The sequence below is a fragment of the Trichoplusia ni genome, chromosome 4 (assembly GCF_003590095.1).
Source record: "Trichoplusia ni isolate ovarian cell line Hi5 chromosome 4, tn1, whole genome shotgun sequence".
In the NCBI taxonomy this organism is placed as follows: Eukaryota; Metazoa; Arthropoda; class Insecta; order Lepidoptera; family Noctuidae; genus Trichoplusia; species Trichoplusia ni.
In genome coordinates, this window is record NC_039481.1 from 5,710,436 (window position 1) to 5,736,326 (window position 25,891).

The window sequence follows — 25,891 nt, forward strand, 5'->3', positions numbered from 1 at the left end:
CTTATTGACAAGTTTCATCTAGTCGTCATTTCGTGTCGACCACCAGTTGCAACGACAACCGTTTCTTGCAACCGTTTTCAATCGACAATCATTTGGCAAAATTATGATTGGTTCGTCAATTTGGTTTGTCTAATGGCACGGCTACGCCTCAAACCACAGACTAGATGTGAGCTTTTGAGCCAGTGAAACGTCCGGACGACTACTGACTTTTTTTTAAGCACTTCATATAATTAAAATTAAATACAATTCTTTTCGCCTATAATTAATTACAAAACAATGGGTATTAATTTATCCTTACTGCTGTACTATTCTGTCAGTTATGTGTTGTGTAGCGGTCAGTACTTAGAGTTTATGTTATTTATCACAATAATTATGGTATTGTATAACCGATTTTACGAATAAAAACCAAATAAAAACACCAGCTCTGAGAAAAAGAAGTTTACGAGACACTTGTTTTTTTGCGTATTATTTTCTCACGAAATTGACAATCAAGTCACAAGTGACACATTGATAAAAGTCGAATTTGAAAAAGACCGTTGGTGATAAACGTGATTTTGTTTGCTTTTGCTTGTTGAGTTGGGTTGAGTGCCATTCTCACAGCCATGCCATTCTGTCCTTCGTGTAATCTGTAAAGTACCGTTGAATGTAAATTTAATTTTAAGTGAAGATGTAAAGTAATAGTGTTGCTTAAATTTTAATGTCGTATGTGCATATAGTACTAAAGACTGACGAAAATGGAATCCCGCTTTCATAAATGCAGATTGTGCCTCAAACTTGGTGAATTTTGTTCTATATTCGAACAAGATGACTCGATTAAGTTATCTGACATGGTTATGTCTTTTACAGATATTCAAGTGAGTTGCTTATATCTATCTGGCTTTATTAAGTGTAGTATAAATTTTACTTGTGACCCCGGATTTGTGTTTTTTAGATTTACGAAGGTGATGGGTTCTCTGACCGTGTATGTACCTCATGCATTGAGAATTTAAGTACCGCCTACTTATTTAAGCAACAGTGTGAACGAATTGATCACTTGATTAGACAGTGCCCAGGTACGTACAGTAGTTCAATGTTTATATCAGTCAGTAGTGTCGTGTTGCGAAGGCGTAGAGGCAACCTATTTTTAAATCCATGACCTGCCATGACCCCATGTGACAACCTGATGTTTTATGCATCGTGAAACCTGTTTAAAATTGTATATATGCACATTTATATTGTTTTATAACCCATTCATGTATTGTAAACCATTTTAACCCATTATTGTTTTTATCAGATACTAGCATTAACAAACCATCTGCAAGTGACTATAATGACTTATTCAACAAAGAGTTTCACATGCATGATGGTACAATGGAAGAATATGTATCTGCTGAGGGTGACAACAATGAGAACTTTTTTAAGGATAATATGGATTCTAACAGCTTCCTGACTATAAGTGATGAGACAGATAGTGATGTTGACTCCATAAAATGTGGAGGGTGTAATGAGTCTTACAGTAAACTGGGCACCCACACTTGCAGGACGACATGCACTATTGAGCGCAATCAACTGCAAAGGTCAAGCAGTAATGAAACTCTGGTAGCTTCTGATGTGTGTCCCTCTGAGCAGCCAGTTGGAGCTGCACAGTCTGCACACAGTCATCCTGTGCGAGCCACACAACCACTGCCCGACATCCCTGAAGACATGGATGTCACTTGTGTATTATGTGATGAAAAGTTTGATCAGTATGACAAGTATGTGATACATTTCAATAGGTGTACCACCAATGTCAAATTGCACCATTATGTCTGTCCTGTTTGCCATGACATATATACTGAGAAACTGGCTTACTTAGAGCATCTTAAAGCTGAACATTTTAAGGTCACTTCTAAAGAGACTGTTGTGCATTACAAAGCTGGTTTTGTTGATCCTGGTGTGGACTGTGTTGATTTTGTACCATCATTAGAGAAAACTAGGAAACCCAAGGCTGTTCGCCGTCAAATAGGTTGGTCTGTTGAGGATATTTATCAAGAGATTGATTGTAAAAAGGTTGAAGAAAATAAAACACCCACTTCAAGTCCCTTTAAAAATTTCTTTTCCAAGTTGGGGAATGAGTGAGTTGCAATTTAATATTGGCATGTCTGGGATCTACTGCAGTATACTACTCATGAATATTGTACTAATTCTTCATGCTTTAACTAATGGGTAATTGCTTTTTGCTCATAAATATGGATTTCCAAAAAGAAAATGAAAGTTTTTGTTATTAATAAAGCCATTAAAGAGTACCTGTAATATAGGATGTTTATGTTTTGCATTATACAACAAAATACTATTTCAACTATCTTGCTTCATCTCTCTTTCCTCTTACTAGTATTATTTTCAGTCTGAATTAGATGTTCAAACATGGTATTAAATATTAATGATGAGTTACTTTTCCAACAGAACATTCAGTAGGCAGAGCACACCTAAGAAAGTGAGCTTCCGGAAACTGATTGAAAGTGGTAAAGAGAAGACAGCTAACTACTTGCCTTTCCAGAAATATATTCAGAACTATAAACTTAAGAAGAAGGCATCAAGTTACAGTCCTATTAAGGGCAAGATGCAAGTTTCCACCAGAATTAAGGCTAGCCTTTCTGAAATGACATCAGGTACATATATATATTTTTAATTATCTAATAATGAATAATTTTAAAAAGCTAGTACACATGATTTTTATGTATTTCTGGATATTTTTAGACAGTGATTATCATTCTCCAAGTGGCACATCTGAGGAGTCTTGGAAGTTAAAACAAAATTTAATATGTGCCTGTGAGAAAAAGGTTTTTATGCTTTCAGAGACCATCAATGTGAGTACAAATTAAGTTGCTTTTACAATTGCATTTGACCTTTGACATGTAAATATGACTCTTTAACATTTTTGTATAAAGATGTCAGTGACAGTGTTACCGCATCACCAACAGATAACATAATTCATAATCAAGCTAACATAATTCCAAACTTCTTTAAGTCATTATTTTCCTAAACAGAATCGAGAGCGGATCGCAGCGATGATAAACGAATTGGGAGGAGTTGTGGCAGAGAATACAAAAATGGAAATGTTGGCAACACATTTCATAGCAGTGTTACCAAACGATACATTTACGGGGATGATGGTTTGCGCGCTGGCGACCGGCAAGTGGCTGATACATGTGAACTTCATATATGACAGCTTTAGATGCAAGAAGTTTTTGCAGGTGAAGAATGTGTTGTAATAAGGAAACAATGTGCATAACCATGTTTAAAACTGACTTAGCTAACTGACACAGTACAGCATCCCATTCAAAGATATATTATACTTATTGTATTCAAAGATATATTTTAATTATAGATAGTACCTTTGTACAGTCAGCAACAAAAGCGAATGCCTGAATATCTTCGCTTGTCCTGAGTTTGAGTGTCTTTATGCATATGACATGAATGTTTGTCAGATTGCTCGACACACAAGAACGGATTCTTTAACGCGGGAGACATTTTTGTTTTCTTTACGAATAAAAATGAAAACGTATTTTGTTGGTGGATTTATTTTCTTAATTGTATAAAAAATGCAAAATACATATTGGTATAATTATTTAAATGTTAATTTTTTAATTTAATTTTCAGGAATATCTATATGAATGGCTAAAACATCCAAGAATATTGGAGATAGATTCCACCAGTGTGGAGGTGGCAAAAGCAGCCGTTTACTGGCACCTTGAGTTGGATGCTCTCAGTGCCAAGTACCCATTTGAGGGAAAACAAGTAGTTCTTATCATGAAGAGGAAGTACAGACAATACTATCAGATGATCTTCAAAACTTTGAAAGCTAAGACAGTGACTTACGATCCTAGGTAAGAAAAACAATTCAAATTATATAAATATATTTTTCCATTTCATACTATTTCGTTTTCATGATTCATTGTTAAATGTTAATTATACAATTAACTAGCTATTCGGCCGCGTCGAGGTGGTTATATCGCGTTTCCAAGAGAACTCTTCAAAAGTCCGGGATAAAAACTATCCTGTTTTTTCTCAAGGTCAACTCTACCTCTATACCAAATTTCATTAAAATCATTTCAGTGGTTTAGACGTGAAAGCGTAACAGACAGACAGACAGAGTTACTTTCGCATTTATAATGCATGTTAGTAGGGATGTCTTTGTCGAACTATTAGATCATTAATTTAATTTTGTTTGTATAGCTTTTATGGCCTTTATTTTCTTATCTGTTATTTTCATTGTACTCATGTAAAATATTGGTTTTTATCCCTACTTGCATTTACATTATAAATGCGAAAGTAACTCTATCTGTCTGTCTGTCTGTTACACTTTCACGTCTAAACCACTGAACTGATTTTAATGAAATTTGGTACGGAGATAGAGCTGAACTTGAGAAAGAGCATAGGATAGTTTTTATCCCGGACTTTTGAAGAGTTCTCTTGGAAACGCGATATAACCAACCTCGACGCGGGCGAAGCTGCGGGCGAATAGCTAGTTATACATAAGTAAAATAGTAACCATCATCCATGTCCACAGAACTCCAGGCAGTTGCTGCACAGCCGACTACTGTTTCGTCGATATGAAGATTATTGAAAGGGTCAAGCTCCGGTTCTTCTCCCGCCACAATGTGCCTGTGTTTCCCTATCAGTACATACTGGTGTACTTGTTGAAGAGGGGCCAAGTAGAAGATGAATATAAGTATCTATTACAAGACTGCAAGAAATATGCTCAAGACACTATGTTCTTACTGAACGATACTTATTAGAATAATTATCATAATTGAAATCATTATATTTTTGTTACTTCTATTATTGTTGGAAATGCGGTATGGGTTAGCTAAATTGATATATGAAAACATTATTTTACTACATTTTATTTTATGAGAAATGAGCCATATTATATTTTAAGAATAAAAATATATTTCTATAATATTTTCTATTATTTCTAATCTATTTTCACATGTGTCCTCTACGTGCATTGGTTGTTACTCTTGGTTTACTATGCGGGATGTGATGGTCTTGAGACCTTTTTCTTCCAAGTCTTATCTGTGACAATTACAATCAGGTTAATAATAATTCAAGTACTTCAGGATATTAGTAGAAATGCATTTAATGTAGGTATTTGTTTTGCATTCAGTATGAACCACTTTTTCTGAAATAGACTTAGTTTTGAGTGTATTTTTACTACAATAAAGAGTGATTTTGGATTAATATATGAGAGTACGCGACTTCCACATGCAGCGCTAGCGCAATAGTATAGGTATTAGTAGTAATGGGAGTAATAGGAGACAATGTTTTTGATTAGGTACCTTTGTATACACAAACCAGCATGCAACAGTCGCCAATATAGTTCCTATCATACCCCAAATTTGGTCGGAACTTGGGAATGTGTCGTCATTCAAATTTGCTTTTATTTCTGGTTCGTCACAACTACAAAATGAAAATATATAAAGAAACATTGTTACTATAATTTATCTGACAATTTATTACACAATATGACATTACAATTGACTAGTTATTTGAGTGCACTACAGTTAGACATTCATTACGATGGAGGTTTAATTGTACAAAAAAATATTTATGAAACTACTAAGTGTACTCATACCCTACCTACATTTTTACGTCGTCGAACAAACAGCTAATCTATACGGCTAATACGGCATTGATAAGAATCTCTTAAATTATCTGAGATGAGTAGTTTAGTCTGTGTAAATAACTAAAGGGACAGTTATATTCTTGATTTATTTTGCACTAGCTTTTGCCTGCGACTTCGTCCGCGTGGAAAAGTGACTTCCAGCAGAAAAGTATAGATAGCTGTGTCCGCGACTCTAATCGCTTATCTAGGCTGTAACTCCTTGCTAAGTCTAGCCTCCTTGGTAAGTTTTGTTTTGTAATTATTAATATGTGATTATCTCTGCTAAGTAACAAATTTACGTACCGTCAAACAAGCCAACTTTGCCAATCAAGGTATCTTTGCCCCAAAAGCAATTTATAAACAAATCCTCTTACATAAGAATCAATTTTAGTTTTATTGTAACATTTATAATCAACTTTCCACCCAAATAATAAATATTGCCATAAAACTAAAATTGTTTCTTATATTAGAGGATTTGCTTATAAATTGCTTTTGGGGCAAAGATACCTTGATTGGCAAAGTTGGCTTGTTTGACCGGTAACTGTTTATTTTTTTTATATTTATAAAATTACATAGATCAAATATTTATTGTTTGTTTTCCCAAGATCCCTATCTGATTGTCTGGTTGCACAGGCGCAGCACTCAAAATCAGAAACAAGTGAAAACATTATCAACGTGGTTTTCAGAGAGCACTGCGTCCCGAAGACATGTCCGATGATAAAACTGTAACGCGAGAAAAAATCTCGCGCGATACCGACGTCTAAAATATCTTCACTCAAGCTGAGTGAGGGGTACGCGCCTCGATTGTGCTGGATGTTGGGGTCAAGGTCTTCTGTTCTTGTTAGCAAATTGAGATCATAACGTACTATTTGTTAAGGGTTCTAGAATGTAACTATTTTAGCCACATTTCTTTCTTTAAGTAGTTTATTATGAAATACTAATCTAACTTGTAGGGTTTGTGATTTAGGTTCTCTATTATAACATTGTTTGTCTGTTTAGATACCTTTACAAATGTGTGTGTATTTCTTATGAAATACAAAAAATATTTTAATAAGCCAATTATAATAATAATTGAATAAAATGTAAAAAAAAACCACGTTATTGGAATAAAAATATGATTATTACTGTATCCATGTTTATTTCACAATGAGATGAGAACACCACTAATATACCCGTATTAACTACGACATCGATATATTTATAATATATATTGGTATAATAAATATTTATATTTAAATATTAATTATTTTTAAGGAAAGTATGTGCTGTTCTATGCAGATGTTCAACATGTATTTAACATACATTTATAATTACAGAAAACTTTGTAAATATCTGCTCTATTGGGTGTTACCGACATTTTCTTCACTATTAAAATTAAATGCTTTACACACTATTGGATAGTAATTTGTGTTCTTAAAGTAACTGGGCACATCAGATGAATAGGAGTTCTTGTTTTCTACTAAATAAGCAAGCAACGGCATTAGCCTGGATCCGATTTCATTGACATCATCGACGTTTGTTTCCTTTAGGAATTTGGACAGACTGAAGGCAACGCTTATTACTTGCCTGTCTGTCAGCGGATCCTTTATGAACTTGTACTGAAAGAAAAAGAGCTAGATTATACTAAAACATATTTAAAATATTTAAGTAGAATAACGAAGGTGTACATATGTGGAGTATAAGTGAGTCAGTTTGGTGTAACAACAGTTAAGGTAGATTGATATTGTACAGTCAGTAACAGTACTTGATGAATTTAATAGGATTTAGGTGTATAACCCTAAAAGCATTTACTTGCTAACTTAGCATATTATTGATTACTAGCTTCTCGCCCGTAGCTTCGCCCGCGTCGAGGTCGGTTATATCGCGTTTCCAAGAAAACTCTTCAAAAGTCCAGTATAAAAACTATCCTATGTTTTTTCTCAAGGTCAACTCTATCTCTGTACCAAATTTCATTAAAATCAGTTCAGTGGTTTAGACTGAAAGCGTAACAGACAGACAGAGTTACTTTCGCATTTATAATATTAGTAGGAATAGTGGGAAAGTAGCGATTTTTAAAAGTGTTTGTAGTAAACAAATACTGTTGCTGACTGTACCTGCGCAAAAGTAATTTTTCAACGTCTTAAAATGTAATTGCGTGCTGTTGGTTGTTCCTTATGCAATGAGCACGGTTTTCAAGGATCAATCAACTGGCCGACATACCGCTATATTATTCCTGAATTTAAAATGTATATCGAGTATTTTTATTTTATTGTCTAGGTTCTGTTCTTTGTCGATATCGAATATCACTTAAGGAAATTATAAAAAGTATTACTTGTATACATATATACATAATAATAAAATAATTTAATAAACTTACCCGTATAACATACACAAGATTTTGAATGCAGTAGAATAAACAAGATCTGGTTGCCGGCGTTCGGCTGCCTTCGACGGCTTTCGTGATGGTTCTTAAAGCGTCATGGAAGATGCACAATACATCGAGATCTTCAATGTTCAACGACAAGTCATCCCACACTACAGACCACTCCTCTTGTGTACCTGAACTGAGAATCTGTGACAACAGGACATCATATTGAAATATTCAAAAGTACAAACACAGGACAGATTTCTATGTTGCACTCGTACGAAGCGGCGGCATATTGCAAGTATAGTATGCAGTTAAGTATTAAGACTTTATATAACTAGAGGATGTCTATCTAATTAAAATAAATTGCCGTAGTCTTAATTTAAGAGACGATGGTAGACCTCCTGGTTTTCATGTACTATCAGTTGTTTTGTTCTTTAAGTGTTCAATATTTATTTTATTGACTGGTCTCTTTGTCTAGTGGTTAGTGACTCTAACTGCTATACTGAAGGTAAGGTAAAATCAAGCTTGATATTTTAAAAGACTGACCTGTGTTACCCAAACTGCTATTTCACTACGGTTTGTAGTATCTTCTACTAAAATACCGCTAACTGTCTGAAAAAATGTGTCACTTTCTGATGGATGATTCCACAATTTTCTGAAGTAAAAGTTGTTTTGAGATTGCATATTAATCTGTTTTAGTCTCATCCTTAGCCAATTTCCTTCAGTTTCTGTAAATGATAACAACATGTCATTAAGAAAGAACTACTGTTGTAATATATGGCTACATATATGTACTAAAAGGATTCTAATTTGATTAAATAAAAAATATGTAACATAACTCACCTGGTATATCATGATCGTATGTCGTTATTATAGACTTCTGGAAGTTTAATGTAAGCTGGAGGGTCAAAGGCGCATAAGAGTAAAACACCTTTATGTTACGCCAGCGCACTACATCCATTACTTGGCTCAACATGGCGAGCATGGGTGCTCTATACTTCAATAATTCACTGACAGCATAAGCTTCACTCAGTAGCTGAATTTGTAAATGTATCTTGAGAATGTCCTTGCTAAGAAGAGCCTTATGCATATTCGGCATAATAATTAACAGTAGCAATTTAGTCCCTGGAATTATTTCACTGTTCTTCAACCCACATAGGAATCTAAGAAGATTTTCTCGCTGGGCTTCAGTTTCTATACTGGCCTCAAGAATATTTTTGGTAATGTTTATGATACAAGGTTCTGTTTCAGTTACATAATAATAATTTGAATAGTCTTTGAGCAACTCCATAATATTCAACATTGTGCTTGTTAAATGATTATTTTCTTTGGCCAAGATAAATATTTTATTGTAAACTTGTCTGGGATTCTGAAGGAAGGCATTCAATACCTCTGTTAAGTCCACATCAGGTGAAGCAACAAATTTGTTAAACATCTCTGTCAATGCATTATGAAAATGTTCATCATCACTTAAATCTATAAATTGGTTTTCACTGAAGTGATCTTGCAATATTGCATGTTTGTCAGATGCATCACAGTATTGGAAAATTTTGATGGCCAGTGATTTTACAAGCTCACTATTATTAGAGTTACTTTTGTAGTAGTTGGTAAATTTGTAGAATAATGTTAAACATTCTTGTGGATCAAAGACACTAATATTTGAGTCAATGACAGAGATGAGATCACTGTGCTGGCACAACTGTTCCTTATTTACCAATGCATGTATCCAGGAAAGTTTGTCTTGGTCATTATTGTTTATCTTTTGAATAATCACATTAGTGTCAGTGGAGTTTATAACATCAGCTATGATGAGAGGTTGCCGTGCCATCTGCTGGATCATGTTGACAACGGGGTGCTCGGCCACCTGGCTCACTTGTAGTAACTTCATCCGTACCTTGTGACATAGTTCTCCAATGCATTGTTGCATGTCTTTACCATCTTCATCTTCAAATTCACTCCAAGCACAGAAAATATCAACACTGATTTCCATTACAACAAGTTTGAATTTATCAAGTAAAATTTTATTAATGTTATTTATGCAGTTCATAATAGACTTGTCTTCAATCTCACAAACTTTTTCTGTGGGAGGATTACTTTTAAAATCTTCTTCTTTATATGTTGCTTTATACAGGGCATCAAAGCAGCTTGAGTTTTGATCTTGAGTGAACTTTGTAAAACATTCATAAATCAATAAAAGCATGGTTTTCAGACATTCTCCATTATATTTATACAAATCATCATTTCCTAATGAGTTTAATTTATGTGAATTTGGCGGGCTTACAAAGTAATCTACAGTCTTGTGTAGAATTAGATATCCACTGGCTAAATGGGAGGACAACTTGTTAGCCTCAATTTCAAAGCAATTCAATCTGCATAGAAGTGAGTAGCATGCAGCTGACAACTTGTACAACTTTTGTAGACCTTCAACTGGATCTAAGTATTTTAAGTTTTCTTGTATAGTTAAAGCTACTTGCACGGCTAAGTCCGGCTGACAATATGTGATTATTTCCCAAACAAATTCTTCCATGTGGAGGTTAAATATTAACTCGCACATTAAATATTTGGGGATTGTTGGTATTGACCAGATAACAAGAAATATACCTTCAAGCTCGACCATGGAATCCAAAACTGATAGTTCGCTATTTAAAATAATGTAAAGGGCAAATTTGCGCATTTTTGGTGCCATCGTATCTATTACTCCATTTTCGTCTATATAGCCTTCATTATTTAAGAATCTCTTTATGTGATCTATAACAGTCTTAACTTTATCTTCATTGCCTGAAATATAGTAGTGTGTATTATAAACAAGGCAATGACATGTTGGAGACTATTCTAAGGAATTAACACTGTTACAGATGGTTAAAATCAAACATTTCTGTTTTAACATAATATTGATAGAAGGAGTATCACCTAAACATACGATTTTCGACAAAAAAAAAAAACCAATTACCTACAATACCTACTTGAGGTCTAACTTAGTTTAGTTAATAGTCAATAAAGTACCAATATTAACAGAACACCGGTATTGTTTAAACGATTAATTGTTTATTATTTTTAATCAGTTTTTCAGATGGCGGTGCAGGGTGCTAATAGACAATTGCCATGTTAAGGTTTATATATGTATGTATTTGATTTAATATTTATCATTGCTTTTAGGAAAAAAAATCTAAATTAAATTACTTACCGCCTTTACAAGACAATTTCGAAAAGTGATGAATGTTGTCGGCAGACAATATTACGCCTTGAAATGCAGATAGCTCGGGAGTGAAATTCATGTTTATGAAACTATAGTACACGAAGTATCTTTTTAAAATTGAACAACACTTGTCTCCTTATAAATCACGTTTTTATAATATTTCGTCGTACAGACTTTAATCATTGATCTAATCAGTAATCTGGCTCAATTTAAAATACAAAAACAATGAATGACAGCCCACAGGTAATATATGTCGTCTGCGGCACAGACCTGTAATATTTTCTGTGAAATTGGGAAACATCTGTGCAATTAATCAATACTGGCACAGATAATATAATTGAGATTAAGGAAGGCTACATTTATTTACTTTCCTAGGCTTCTCTTGTTAAATGTGTAACCAACGAAGAGTGCCGTATTATCCAAAAGGCACTTTAGGCTAGTGCCTAGAGGCTCACTATGACCAGGGGCCCACCACTATGACTAGGGGCCAGCACTCCCGATGAAATAAAAAAAAACACGGTAAAAGCCCACATTATTACAAAATGATCTGCGTACAGTGCGTTACTTGCTACTTCAAAAAATCACGAGCTTTTTTTTAGATAGTCTTACTTACGAATTAGTTAACAATTTTAGGGTCGTGGGGCCGATTGCATTGTTCGCCACCCCCTAAGGCTGCCACTGACAATATATACTCAAAGACACACAGACTCAGAACAAGCAATTGTGGATTACTCAAATAATCTTCACCTCACGGTGAATCGAAGTATCGAAACCGCGACCCGTCGCACCCAGGTAGTATAAATATGGTAGAACGTAGTTATAAAATACAGGGTGTCCAGTAAATAGCATGACATACTGCAGGAGGTGATAGCTAGAGTACTACTAGCTTCGGGATGGAACTAGAACTTAAGTGTTAAGAAAATAGTTCTGTGCCAATTTAATCAAAAATTAGTATTTCTACAAAACATTCTTGTCCTTGATAGGAAAAAGACTTTTCAATGAATAAAGTAACTATTCACGAATAATTTGTTGTAAAAAAAGTACTAGAAAAGGAGTTTTTCATTACGACATCTGTTTAAAGGAAAATTTTGTAAAACTGTAAATCCGTAAGATTTTGCTGAACATATATTGTGTTGTATTGATAGGTAGAGACTCTAGCTACCACCCCCTGCAGTATGTTGTGCTATTTAATGGACACCCTGTATAAAGGTAAGTTTATTAACTACATTTACCTAAATATAAATATTTTGCCGTATCTAGACGATTTAACATCACAGAATTCGCATGCTTAAGGTCGCAGGTAGGACAAGGAAGATGTGACCATTTCAAATTAAGATATAATGCAAGTAACTTGGTCATAAAAAACTTTTCTACTATACAGGGTGTCCCAAAACTCAACGATAATCTGTGACCGGATGAAAGGCCAAGTGATAACAGATCAGGGAAAAAAAATCTGTTTCTATTTTTTGAAAAAAAAAAAAAAAAATTTTTTTCATTGCATTAATTTATAGTTTCGAATAATAGAATCGTTAATGAAGATCCCGGAATTAAAATACTTACAGCGAAATTGTCACATTGGTGATGACAGGACTTAAAAATGCGACGAGGGATGTCGAATTTCAACTTTTTAAATGTCTCTTATCGCTGAACTGAGTGATATGGTTTTTTTTTTTATATTTTTCCCTGATCTGTTATCACTTGGCCTTTCATCCGGTCTCAGATTATCGTTGAGTTTTAGGACACCCCGTATATGAAAACATAATATAACGAATTAATACAATCGTGTAATATCGTGCATCTTATGACTACGATATTACACGGTAAATATTAAGGGGTTGAAAGGAAATGGTTCAATACAGTAGGCATATTATTTATTTTTATGTCTAAAAAGACTTTCTAAGTTTTTGCGAGCGGTTTTAAATTTTGGATCAATTTTTAATGCTTTTTTGTACATTTCCTCTGCTAAGTCATTTTTTTTCCAGCGGTGGTAGAGTACTCCTGGTAAAGAAATGAAAAAAGATCTGATTAGTTGAGGTAATGAGCACAACAAATGATAAAATAAATGAGTATTGATGAATCAGTTAGATGAACAAAAAATGCTTGTAGAACTTTCGCTATGAAATAATTACTTTTTAGGAACTAAACTTTTCGATTACGTATAAATAAAAATACTTTGAATACATTTTTTTATTAAGAAGCTAGGTACACATATATAGGCTATATTTTTTGTCTAGATATGTAAATATGTTCGTTCTTACCAAGATTAGCGTAATGTAAGGCCTGCACTTGTGTATCAAATAATTTAATTGCCTTTATAAAATGGCGCTCTGCTTCCTCATACCGATTTATTTTTCCGTACATATTGGCAATAGCGAAATTAATTGATGGAGCCTCTGGTAGCTCTGTAAGGACTTTCGGTATGACCTTCAAAGCTCTATCGATTTGTCCTAAAATTGAAGATCCGGATTAAATACCTCTATTAAAGAAAGTACTATAACGTTTCTATCTATATGTTCCGTGAGTACTAGTTTATAACAGATTATGGAAAATTTACTTAAGCTATGTTTGCCAGTGTCATAAATTAAAATAATATTAAAAACCGATAACATCGCCCAACGCCAGTTAAAAACGTCTTTTTGAAACTCAGTTTTACGAATTTTAAAATGTAAAGTTTAGTATTAGCCGTCTATAGTTTGTATAAATAAAGGGTATTAAAACATATTTACCTGTGTTATCCATTAATGCCATTACATTTGTCCAAGCTAAGATATGTTTGGGGTTTTCGTTGATTGCTTGGAACCAACTATCTATAGCTTCTTCGGTTTTATTCATCTCAAGATACTAAAGGAAGATAAATACCTATTTTTATTTATCAAAAACCAATATAACAAAGACATACAAATGACTAAATTTCATCAGACACTATCAAACCGAACTACTCTTTGAACATGGACTAGGAGAGGAATTATGATAAAGCAGCATTGCTTCAATAGTTACATTTGCACCTCTCAAAACAGCAGCGCTTCTCGATTTCTTAAATAAGAAACACGGTTTTGACTATTATCTATTCCTCATTTCCGAAAAAAAGCAACATTAAACAAAAAAATAGTCTAGACTTACAGACACTATTATACAATCCACTTGTAATTGGCTTAAATTTTGGTTCTAAGGTATTAATTGCAATTTTAGAATAATTAATTAAAAGTTAGACGCAAAGGAACAGATCCTGCAACACTTACCAAATTACCTAAATTGTAGAAGCAATCAGGATATTTTCTTCGATAACTTATTGCTGTTTTGTATGCTTGTTCTGATTCTTCAAATCTGTTAGTATTCGCTAGTAATATACCTAAGTTCATCCATGCTGCTGGAAAATCTCTTCTGTGGACACAGAGTTTAGTATAGAAATTGATATTTGCACGCAACGAAAATCATGTGTACCTAACAACAGTTTTTACAGATACTTTCTGAATTCATCAATCAAAGTCTTAATAATGATTAAAAAAAAAATCGTTTACCGTTATATATTTTCTATCGTTATATTATTTATTTAGTGTTAAATCAAAATGTTCCTAGCTACCCTACTTACTTAAGTTTTACAGCCGATCGAAAGAAAAATTCAGCTTCACCAAATTGTTTTTGGTTTTTCAGTATGTTCGCCAAGTTGTTCATTGCTTGATAATATTCTGGATACAATCTGTAACAGCAGTTTTATTATAGTTCAAGTTCTGAATTCAATGGCCAGAGAAAGGAAGAGCCAGATTGCTAGTTTCTCTAGCTACTCTTATTCCCAAAATCTGGTTTAGATCTATTTTTTCTTTGAGTATCAGCGAATTTGATTCAAGCCCCAAATAATCGAACCAACTAAGATACGAGTAGCGACCTATAAGCATCGTCCACTCGGTCCATTGTCGTTGTTCCAACTCGTACCAATCCATGAATTAGCGCTATTGTCGGGTTCAAGAGTACCAAATCGATCACAATCGATTGAAATAGATATCGATTCGGTCGGGAGTAAGCCAACTGGCAACTGGATGATGAAATTGAGGGCTTTAGGCTTTAGACATTGGTCTTTGGTAATCCGAGATATCAGAATTGCATTTTAGCTTTTATGTTATTAAATTTTACCTGATAGCTTCCTTATATTCAGCTAGCGCCCAAGTTACTTGATGATTAGCGTCCGCAGCCTTCGCAACATTATAATGAACCTTGGCATTGAGTGGACACACTTTCAGGCCGCTAACAAACAAGGCGTATTCGTTCTGCCACTCCATGGATCTTTGCCAGCTCCTCGCCGAATAAACCAGTAATAATAACAGGAATATTAACACACCACTCTGTAATAAAAAGATGATTCCGAATTAGATTTTGTCATATCTGAGACATCTTTACATGCCAGTGGTTTTTAGTTATAAAACACAGCTCAAGTTAATAAATGATTTTTATTATTGGTTTGGTTAAATTATGTATCTAATAAGATCCGTCTGTTCTGGTTTAATGGAAGCAGCAAAGATTGAAAATAAGATATTAAGCCTTATGCAACGACGTCATGGTGGCGATTTGTATGCATTTTGTTAATAGTTGTTAATGTTTTGTGCACTGACATTTCAATAAACTTAAAATATTTCCTGAATATTAGACAAACCTTACAAACTAATAATTTTCTTCCAGTTAGAAGTTTCCGGAAGCCAATAACTATAAGTAGACAATAGCCAGCAGATGGTATGTAAAGAATCCTTTCTGCTATCACAAACCCCACGGGGTAGAAAATGTTACTGGCTGGTAAAAATGGTATCACAATTAAGGATACTGCTAATATGGTTGTCCTGCAACATGTGAAAACTATTAACACATTGAATACATGTATATGAAAATAGCTGCGCAAGTAGAGTCCTTTGAAAGTGAAACATTCAGTTGTGGATGGCACATTATATGTGGTCTTTCATCCACAACTAAAACTGGGGAACTTAAAAGTTCATCAGCATCTACAACAGTCGCTATACAAGCATGAATGATGTTAACAATATAAAACTTACCTGCTGTGTGATGTCATATTTTTTCTACTTATCACAGATTTTAGTAGTAAAAATCCATATAAGTACATAACAGCTATAAGAATGATTCTGCTATCAGTTAGATTTTGGACAAGCTGTATACAACCCATAGACCAGTCGTAACAGAGCCACTTAGGCCAAATAAATAACAAAAGATTTAGGAAGTATACATAATTATATGTTGCCACCTGCAACATGACAAGAAAAACCTAAGTAAGACATTACTTTGACACAGTATAAGTAAAAAGGAAAATAAATGGCAATGCAACACATTTAACACTCACCATACATGTTTTATATATTTTAATTAATTCAAGGGCAAAATAGAGATCAGAAACGTTTTAAATGAAAAATATTCATATGCTTATGAGTTATGTACCTTTGTGAAAAGACTATCAGCAAAAGCTGCAGGATTATCTATAGGTTTGAACTCTGGTTTGGTTCCTGCCATCACAAGCCATCGCCCATATAGAAGTCCTATTATAGCAACTGTAATTATGCTTATTCTTATAACAGAATCCATGCTTAAGTGCAATTTAATATTTAAGAATGTTTTCGTTACTTTTGGATCTCTTTTCCAAATTCGAAACTTAAAAATTACTTCATAGGCTAAGCAGAAGCCCTGAAAAAAGAACATTTATTTGTAAAATAAGAAAACTTTATTCATTCTATAATAGAAGGTTAATTTATACTTACCAACACTGTTATTCCATTTTCTTTACATAACATAGAGATCCCTGATAATAAGACAGTAAAAAATAAATAGATGTACTTATATGTGTGACTAGTCATTGATTTCTTATAAAATAGGAATGCTAGGAAAAATGTAATAGCTGCTAACAGGTCAGCTCGTCCAACCACACCACTCACAGCTTCCACATGTACAGGATGTACTGCAAACAGCAGAGAAGACAAATATGCTTGATCCATCCACCATTTTCTCTTATTCTCATCTATATTGTTCAATAACTTCTGTTTTGTTTTATCTCCATAAGTGATATTGGCTCCGTTATTTTTATATAAAATACTTTGATATACTTTCCACACTAATATGCAGCATATAACATGACATATAAGATTCGTTGCTTTGAATTGGAAGGCAGATAAAGTTTTATTGTTTAACCAATAATTTATTCTGAAAAAATATAATAATAGGTTTTATTCTGGGTATCGATTATTATTGAAGAAAGGAATAAAAGCTTTATTTGATGAAAAAATCTCTCGAATTATGAATTTCACTGATTGTCAAGAAATTATTAAGTGTAACCTACCTAAATGATAAAATAGTCAAAGGCCGGTAAGATTTATGACTTAAATTTGACTTGATATTAGCTCCCCAGAAGTCATTGAAGAATGGTTCAGTCCAGGAGTCCGTAATAACATCCTTGTTTTTAACTACAGCTTCTGAGTCGTCGAAAACAAAGTCTCCGGTCAAAGTAAATAAATACGGTAATGATGACAAGCTTATAATACATAATAATTTATAGGCCATTACTTTCTAAAAATATTGAGTCAGTTTGTTGGAAAACTAAACACAAGTTTAATTTACAATTTTATAAAACTTGACATCGTTGATCGAAGTATAATAACTGTGTGTTTTGGAATCTTTTGACATTGACATTCGTGTCATATAAACATTTTACGTCATAGTGCTGTTGTCTGCATGGTTGTCTGTAACACACAGCAGAAATATAATAAACGATTTTTTGAGTAGAAACATTAGGCTGGAAAAAAAGGGGAGGCCTTTGCCTAGCATTGGAATCCGTGTGTAAATCCGTGTGTAGTCCGTAAATCCAAGGGTTGTGATTAAGACAACAACACATTTTACTTAAATCACTGTTATTGAAATACGCAGTTCATGGAATAAAACGCCATTGTATTGTGGAAAAGTATTTCTTTTACTACTTTAAATATTTAAATTTAAAATAACTAACGATGACGTTTATACATTCATGAGTTTAAAGAACCATTTCTTTCTAGTTTAACTTATCCCCATAACATAAAAAAAACTGATAAGACATCATTATTTACAATGATTGACTTGGTCACTGGAACCGCTTTAATCAGTGTGAAATAGATGCGTTATAGTTTGGACCAAGTGGTGTAAGCGTATGTTTAATATCTAATGCCGTCCTAGGGTCTCGCAAGGCGTTCGCAGCATGCGCTAGTTGCAAGGCGCATTCGGAAGGTGCTGAAGGTGGCAATGCCGTGCATTCACGCTCTAATGCGTTCCCGATCGCTGTGAGAAGTTCTGAGAAGCCTAATGAAATGGCTGCTCGTCGAAGTCTGTTTAATTCCTAAAAAAAAATGTATATTTTAGATTACAAATTAAACATCTGTGCAATTATTATGTTGCCGTCTATTTTTCAACTAATTTACCTTAAATAGATGTTGTGTCTTGTCGGGCAGCTTCCGAGCGTGTCGCAGCACTTTCTGCACGTCAGCCAGAAGCGCGTGCGGGCGCGCCCACGCGCACGCTGAGCCCCCACTGCTGTATGAACGCCACGACCGCACCGGGAAGCTTTCTGCTGTGTAATATGTAGCATGAGACTACTGATTTAGTTTTTTTTTTACAAACGTATTTTTATAAACTGGTAGACATGACAAAAACAGAAATAAATAAGAATACCTTTTGAAACTCGGAAAAAGCTGAAATTGAGTAAAAGTTCTGATAATGTAGTTGCCATCAACGTAATGCTATGATATATAGTTACCGGCGGTAGTTCCCTCGTCGGCGGGCCCCAGCTGGTCGAGCGCACCGAGCCAGGGCGCGGCGGCGCTGCCGGGGCGCAGCACGCTGAGCAGCAGACACGAGCGCCGCGAGCGCGAGGCCTCGCACCACGCCATCAGCGTGCCCCACCACTCCGCGCCCAGCAGCACCACCGCCGCCATGCCTTCCACCTGCGTTATATGGTGCCAGTAAGACAAAAGCGACGTAAAGGAAACGCCTAAACCGAACAGATAAATTAAAAAAAAAAAAACAAAATGAAATCCAATGACAGTATCGGTAATATTAGGTAGAGAAATGGCTTGACACCTAAAATATAAATAAGTATGTCCTAAATACTAGTATTGGTAAATAATTGCAATTAGTAATCAGATTGTAACCGAGTTCTTTTACCTCTTGTGCAGTGAGTGAAAGTAAATTTCAGCCTTCTGTTTGGTTGTTTGTGTTTTTACCTTTGCTGCAAAATAATTACCATTTGTTTAAAAATGTTTTACCTTCAGTGCTCCATGTAGCAGGACACAGAAATTGGGGATTTTACTAGGATCCGATAGGTCATCCTCAGTAGTTGAACCATCTGTACTAGAGGAGCCTTCCTGTAAGAAATAAAACTCTACTTTTATACTCTGATTACATATATAGTTAAACTAGCTGTTGCAACTTCGTCCACGTGGTTAGAAGATCTTGAACCGTTTTCGCAGCGCACGCAACGCCTTCAAAGATGAATAATTTTCCCCGTTATTCACCACATTTTTCATGTTTCTTCGCTCCTATTAGTCGCAGCGTGATGTTATATAGCCTTCCTTGATAAATGGTCTATTCAACACAAAAATATTTTTTCAATTCGAATCAGTAGTTCTTGAGATTAGCGCGTTCAAACAAACAAACTCTTCAGCTTTATAATATTAGTATAGATTTGAGATACAGGTAAACCTTTTAAGGATAATTAACAGAAGCGGAAAATAAAGTGCGAGTTGCGATACATTGCAGCCTATGATATACACCGCAACGTAATCCAACTGACAATATATCTCGCTCCATCTAAATAAGCCATAAAGCGAGAACATTTGACTAACCTTAGTTGGTGTTTTGGAACCGTAATTCTCTCTCGACCCAGCATTCCCGCCCGCTTGCGCTTGTGGTATTACGAGGTGTTTGCTGATAGCCATCGGAGTTCCTGATAAGAATAAACTTTAAACTTTGACAGATTGACAAGCAGAATGATAGAAAATTGAATATTTAGAAAACAAGAACATATTTTTTTTTTTTACTCACAGGTAGTTAACATGACATTTCCTGAGACTTTTACTTGACTTATTAGAAATTAATAGAAATCCACAAATAACGGTAAGGGTTTAAAAAGGTTCCACATTTACCAAGTTCTTGTTGTTGTAGAAATCCAATGACATGTAATTGATTGGCTAATGTGTACGTCGAGTCAACGCCCTCATGAGACACAGTCTGCGGCGCCGGGAACAATTGCACCCGTGTCTCCAACTGACCGCATTTCAGAGTGCACCAAAACTCTTGGTAATGCTGCTCGCAGAGGCGAGTAATTGCTGTTATAACCTGCAAGAATATTCAAGTTATTTATCTCAAATTTAAAATGCCTACTGGTTATTATCATCTGAAGTAAAAAAAAGGGTGGAATGATTCCATACACTTTTACAATAAGTATGTAAGTTTATTCTTTAAAAATAGTCTGTGACTTAGACTAAGCTCTCAATAAAAGATTTATTCATACTTACACCAGGAACAGTTAGTTGATCAGGACAGTAAATGGACCCTCGTGACATATTGCCATTGGAATTGCTAGTTGTATTATTGGCCAGGTCCACTATTTTCTGGTACAGCGGCATAGCTGGCAATAAATGATATAAGATACAAAAAAATTGCCATCAATTGCATAAGTATCATTATCTGAAGGTATCTCTAGGTTCCACCTTACATTAAAAGAATACTATATTTACTATTTAGAATATAAACTCACCATGTTGTAAGCTAGTATCATGTGGGGAAACTATAGGCAGTACATGTATTTTGGCTGGATATGAGGGTGGTAATGGTAGGGCCTGTACAATCCTGTTCCTACCAATAGTACCAACTCCACTACTGCCGTCTGTAATCTATATAAATAAGAATACATAAGTATAGTTTTTGTTTTTAATTTTTGTGATTTTTGTTCAGTCAATGGCCTACACAAGTATTAGAATCTTCTTGAATTAGCATATGTACTTAAATTGATAAGTACCAATATAATCTGCACTGGTGTTTGGCATCCCCACTCGTTAAGTACTATTTGGTTGACACCAAGGAGGGCAGTATCAATACAGGTTTTATCTCCTTCATCAAGCTGTAACAGCTTACCGCGAATGCTGTCAAAATCACGGGTGAAAGGGACGGCCACTGAAAACAATAATATTATTAAATGAGAGATCAGGTTTTGATTGTTAATAAAATACACAAGACTATATAGCTTTTTGTGAAATATAATGAAAGAATGTACAATTTGAATGTCTTACCTTCGTACATCGACGAAAAGGATACCAACGCAACATATTCTAGTTTAGCGTGAACACATAGGTAGTCCAAAAATGTGTTGATAGCAGCAGTGGCTATCGTAAATCTAGTATGAGTCTCTGTAGTGTCCGACGTCGGTACGGGACGCGACATCGATAGCGATACATCTAACATTAATACCGTAGGCATTTTTAATTATTAAAGCTTACAATATACAAACAACTAAAAGATATCATTCATCATTTGTTTTGTTTAAAGGGATTTGAAAAGACTGGTCTGGTTTGATATTGTACACTCTTTAAGTGGTTTATTGTTGATTATTTGACACTGGGTTAGGTTATTTAACAGATTATTTAGTAGATTTTACTCTCGTAATCAAGTTTATAAACCGGGAGTTTAAAAATCAACAAACATGACGTTGACTTGTCAACACATGAGGATAACGTGTGACATTTGTCTGATTTGTCAAAATGACCAACTTTGTTTCAAGTGGTAAACTAAACGCGAGAAATGACCTTTTATTATTTTAGCACCTGCTTTTGATACACTTTTGTGATTTATTTTAAACTTGGTTTGATTATTAAAAATATCTATATTATTAGTGTTTAATTCTTTGTCTAGTCGAAACGCTAATGACTGTTACCCACGCCAAAGGCATGGCGGTCGGCAAAGGTCGGATTTTCTGGACTCGCATCGATTAAAAACATTCCCTTTAACTGCCTGAGCTATAGACACGGAATTACCTGCATATGGTCTGCGCATCTCTAGCTGACCTTCTTCCTGTTGGACTTCTCGACAGACAGGAGCCCTAACCCCTCCCTCTTTGTTAAATAAAACCGAAGCACACGTTCCCTTCTTGGTAGCTGATTGGGTGACAGGCCGCCCTCCCTGCCGCAGCCTGTTGGTGCCTATTCAGAAGCCTTGAAATCTGACTATGGAGTTTTGTTGCAAAATTGATAGGCATAGGTACCCAACCGCGCGTTCAGTTTAATGTATACATAATTACATAGGTATACAAAGATTCGACCACCTAGATTTTAACAGTTTAGATACTTTGAATGTGTGAACCTGTTCAATTTTGCTTGTAGAAATGGAAGATAATGTAGATGATAATAAAATAATTGATAGTTCGTCACAATTTTTAGAGTTTCGTTATAATTTCATCAATACACCATGGGACGATCGATCGAACAAGAGCAAAGCAAGTGTTATAGCATTATTGGTCTCTATTTTTGTATTAACAATGGCGCTCGTCATAAACAGCTTTATAATGCACTATAGAGGCTTTATATCTGTTAGAAAATACAACAATAGTGAATTAAGTTGTTTTCGTGTAAAAATGGACGATTATAAGTTTGTTGCAAGAATCCACTCGGCCACTACACAACAGCTGTTGTGCGTTGCGGCTGTAGTCAGCTCCACGTCAGTTCTAGCTAACGGCGTATGCGTCAAGTCTGGGCCTGTGCGAATGTATCTGGGAAGCGTTACCAAGTGAGACGTTTGAGGTACTTTCGTAATTTTTGTAGATAGAAAACATTATTTGATCATTCAAGTGAAATACTTTAACATTTCAGTCCACGATGCAAAAAAGGTTTCTCTGTTGATGTAACAGAACCTATACCCCATGACGGAGTAGTTTCCAAAAGGCTAGTTCTTTTATCTAGTTACGAAAATATAGAGGGGTGTTCAGAAGTGATACCGATCGGTAAAAAGTTGGATTGGAGCGCAAAAGTCCATATACTTGGGCGTCCTACGAGTGTAGGAAGATCTTTATCGAGACAACACGTTAGCTTGAGCGACAAAGATGGAACGTCACAATCAAAAAATGTTAAATCAAATAGTAACAGTTCGATATGTGTAAAAGATCTAGCACGATGCCCTGTGAGAACTGGAGACCTCATGATGCAATATGGTCATCTGTTTGGATTGGCGGCAACAAGCGCACAGCGTTTTAAAGTGGCGTGCTTTGCTGATTTGAGCATAGTTAAACGAGAATTAAAAGAGCTCGACTCAGATATTGGAGTAGACTTACCGTAATTTAAGGTATCGTTTTGGAATCCAATTTTTATAACCTGCCTTTTATATGTTTTCTTAACATTGTTTCTATTTATTTGAAAAATAGCGTCTTAAATACTTGTAAATTTTTATATTTTACTGCTCCTTTCCGGAATAAATCATCAATCACATGAAATAAAAATATATTGCAGTGTATGATGTTTACTTCTTGTCACCTTAGATATTTATTTGCCGTATATTCTCGTCTAGATCAATTTATGAATGCCTGCGTAAATGCGCGTGTTTTCGCCTGCAGGCATGTGACGGTACTTGCACAGCTCCGAGGTCCACTTCTTCTGGACTAGTGTAGCCTTTCCAGTCTTTAGTTGCGACATATAAGATTAGCACCACGAAGAACGTAAGCACGGTATACGCCAGCATGTTGTTTTCTTGGTGGAATTTTGATATTTTCGCTGTATCCAGCGTTATCTTGATGTTTGACTTGCCTCTGGATTTGGTCGACATTTTGCTCAAGAGGTCTTGATAACTGTAGTAAATGGATAATTGTTAAATTTTAAAAGTGAAAAGCTTTATAAGCAGTGGGAAGAATGGGAAAGTTGAGTAGAGTTAGGCTTAAACACAAATCTGTAGCTGAAGAGATGATGCTGTATCCACCAATATGGTAACTTTTTCAACCCAAATAGTTTAGGAACCTATTTACTTTATACATAAGTTACCTATCACTTTGCGTATGCCTACTCATGTTATTGAACTGCAAATTGGGTTGTCAGTCTTACTAAGGCTCTGAACGGCAACATTGATGTGCGTCCAATTTAACCTATCGGATAGTGGGTCGTCGAAAATTATAATAACCCATTAAGTGCATGTCATACGCACGATTGGACGTCATTCGCCAAACAGTGATTTTCCGGAGGGTTGTCCCGACACCACAAGTCATGTACCAAAACGGGTACATGACGTTCACAATTAAAATGTTAATTTGCCGCTCACACACTGTCACGCGTCGGTGTTTTACTCGAACATGCTAGCTTGTCACTGACTACATAACATACTGTCGTCCCAAAAGTTATTCATAACATGTCATTCTTTATGATACAATGATATGATGATAGATTCTGAAACGTATCTGGAGAGGTCGTTAACTAAAATTTATGGGTTAAAAAAAAGGAATCTAGAATCAAGATGCATTGTCTGGTAACTAGTAGGCGGTAGTAGGCAAGTATTGAAATTTGAAGCAACGTGTAGTGCGGCACTGTTTTTACAATTTTAATGAGATTGCTTAGGCATAAGGGGAAATTTAAGAAATCACGAGTTAATGACTATCAGAGAAAAACGTGGACTTTGGCGAAAATATCTTACATTACCTACAGATCTAAACTGCGCGTTAGATAAGGACTCGTTTATTTTATCACTATTCTTTACACTAAGCCACTTTCAAGGGTCGGTAGCGATCGTATGCTAAGTGACTAAGTATTTTACTGAGTACAATCAAGCAAAGCCGCTGCTTACTCAGGTATAATTTAATCATCATACTCAAGGCAACCAATTTTCATTACGTAGAGGCGTATTTTCTTTAATAATACCTGTTATTAAATTTTAGGTTAAAGCAGTTCTTTTACTTTATTCCTGACTGCGGAAATATAGGTATATAATAAGGTAAATTTTAATGTATAATGTATCTTTACTACGGTAGCAAAAGTAATTCAACAAAAGATCTCAATAAGCATAAAAAAATAGTGATTTTCCGTTTAAGAATCTTAATTTATCTATTTCCCTACTAGTGAAAGGGAATATGGAACATTAGTATCACCGCAGTCACTCTAATTAATGCAAGTACCGTGATGAATGCCGACGGGACAGGTAATGAAAAACTAAAATTCGATTAAAAAAATACGTTATTTTGATAGAATATTGTTACTTTCAGAAAATCAACATGTCTCATTGAATTGTTTCAAAAAGAGTGCATGCGATGTAAATAATAAAACTTGATTCTTACCCTGTTTGCTGGTACAGTTGACAAGTTAAGAATTAGTTCCTAAATAATTTTTATTTACATTTTTGGTTACCAATACACTGCTTTGTGGATGTTTATGACATTTAATGACATCCTGATAAGTTTCAATCGGAGATTATAGGCAATGTACAAGCAATGTACAAACGAGTTTTGTTTAACTAACATAACCTTTTATGGAAGTATTGCAAAGAGGAACCTCATTACAGATTTGTTATAACAATCAATTTGTTTTAGTATTTTTGCAACGGCTTTAATCAAATAATTTGCGTGGTGAAGGGATGAGGAGTGAAAGTATGCGAAACACATGTAAGCTCAAAGTATACATCCAATAAATGGGGTCTCATTGAGGATGATCAGTTTACATCACACGTCAGCTATGTTATCCCTGAGTTT

General features: G+C 34.9%; 5 protein-coding genes and 2 long non-coding RNA genes across 9 annotated transcripts; 2 read left to right on the forward strand and 5 right to left on the reverse strand.

Annotated features, from left to right (window-relative positions):
- Nucleotides 1-293: 293 nt before the first annotated feature.
- On the forward strand, nt 294-4,808 carry LOC113493554. The gene is made up of 8 exons (XM_026871586.1): nt 294-854; nt 932-1,052; nt 1,274-2,093; nt 2,422-2,627; nt 2,716-2,825; nt 3,006-3,212; nt 3,619-3,845; nt 4,529-4,808. Exons 1-8 carry the CDS (start codon nt 735-737, stop codon nt 4,755-4,757), a joined length of 2,040 nt encoding a protein of 679 aa, XP_026727387.1. The 5' UTR covers nt 294-734; the 3' UTR covers nt 4,758-4,808.
- Nucleotides 4,809-4,891: 83 nt separating this feature from the next.
- On the reverse strand, nt 4,892-5,459 carry LOC113493556. The gene is made up of 2 exons (XR_003400574.1): nt 5,301-5,459; nt 4,892-5,037 (listed from the first exon to the last, which is right to left on the reverse strand). It is a non-coding gene; the product is annotated as an uncharacterized LOC113493556 (long non-coding RNA).
- Nucleotides 5,460-6,731: 1,272 nt separating this feature from the next.
- LOC113493553 lies at nt 6,732-11,663 on the reverse strand. The gene is made up of 5 exons (XM_026871585.1): nt 11,158-11,663; nt 8,817-10,751; nt 8,520-8,701; nt 7,983-8,177; nt 6,732-7,224 (listed from the first exon to the last, which is right to left on the reverse strand). The coding sequence occupies exons 1-5, from the start codon at nt 11,246-11,248 to the stop codon at nt 6,964-6,966; spliced, it is 2,664 nt and encodes an 887-aa protein (XP_026727386.1). The 5' UTR covers nt 11,249-11,663; the 3' UTR covers nt 6,732-6,963.
- A 1,360-nt stretch (nt 11,664-13,023) lies between these two features.
- LOC113493557 (transmembrane and TPR repeat-containing protein 4-like) lies at nt 13,024-17,926 on the reverse strand. Its single transcript, XM_026871589.1, has 11 exons — nt 17,495-17,926; nt 16,920-17,358; nt 16,603-16,845; nt 16,206-16,411; nt 15,815-15,995; nt 15,298-15,506; nt 14,759-14,866; nt 14,409-14,550; nt 13,896-14,010; nt 13,428-13,616; nt 13,024-13,167 (listed from the first exon to the last, which is right to left on the reverse strand). Exons 1-11 carry the CDS (start codon nt 17,713-17,715, stop codon nt 13,037-13,039), a joined length of 2,184 nt encoding a protein of 727 aa, XP_026727390.1. The 5' UTR covers nt 17,716-17,926; the 3' UTR covers nt 13,024-13,036.
- A 119-nt stretch (nt 17,927-18,045) lies between these two features.
- Nucleotides 18,046-22,425, reverse strand: LOC113493558 (integrator complex subunit 14). 3 transcript variants are annotated; one of them, XM_026871592.1, is made up of 10 exons: nt 22,212-22,425; nt 21,200-21,354; nt 20,939-21,074; nt 20,697-20,809; nt 20,325-20,517; nt 20,025-20,125; nt 19,446-19,544; nt 18,938-19,124; nt 18,603-18,751; nt 18,046-18,520 (listed from the first exon to the last, which is right to left on the reverse strand). In XM_026871592.1, the coding sequence occupies exons 1-10, from the start codon at nt 22,228-22,230 to the stop codon at nt 18,287-18,289; spliced, it is 1,386 nt and encodes a 461-aa protein (XP_026727393.1). In that variant the 5' UTR covers nt 22,231-22,425; the 3' UTR covers nt 18,046-18,286. The 3 variants fall into 3 exon arrangements, with proteins under 3 accessions (XP_026727393.1, XP_026727392.1, XP_026727391.1); XM_026871591.1 differs by lacking the exon at nt 22,212-22,425 and adding an exon at nt 21,471-21,971 and having other exon boundaries at nt 18,603-18,748; XM_026871590.1 differs by lacking the exon at nt 22,212-22,425 and adding an exon at nt 21,471-21,971.
- Nucleotides 22,426-22,486: 61 nt separating this feature from the next.
- LOC113493559 lies at nt 22,487-23,571 on the forward strand. Its single transcript, XM_026871594.1, has 2 exons — nt 22,487-22,959; nt 23,043-23,571. Exons 1-2 carry the CDS (start codon nt 22,559-22,561, stop codon nt 23,503-23,505), a joined length of 864 nt encoding a protein of 287 aa, XP_026727395.1. The 5' UTR covers nt 22,487-22,558; the 3' UTR covers nt 23,506-23,571.
- Nucleotides 23,572-23,649: 78 nt separating this feature from the next.
- On the reverse strand, nt 23,650-25,603 carry LOC113493560. Its single transcript, XR_003400575.1, has 2 exons — nt 25,481-25,603; nt 23,650-24,010 (listed from the first exon to the last, which is right to left on the reverse strand). It is a non-coding gene; the product is annotated as an uncharacterized LOC113493560 (long non-coding RNA).
- Between the last annotated feature and the right edge of the window lie 288 nt (nt 25,604-25,891).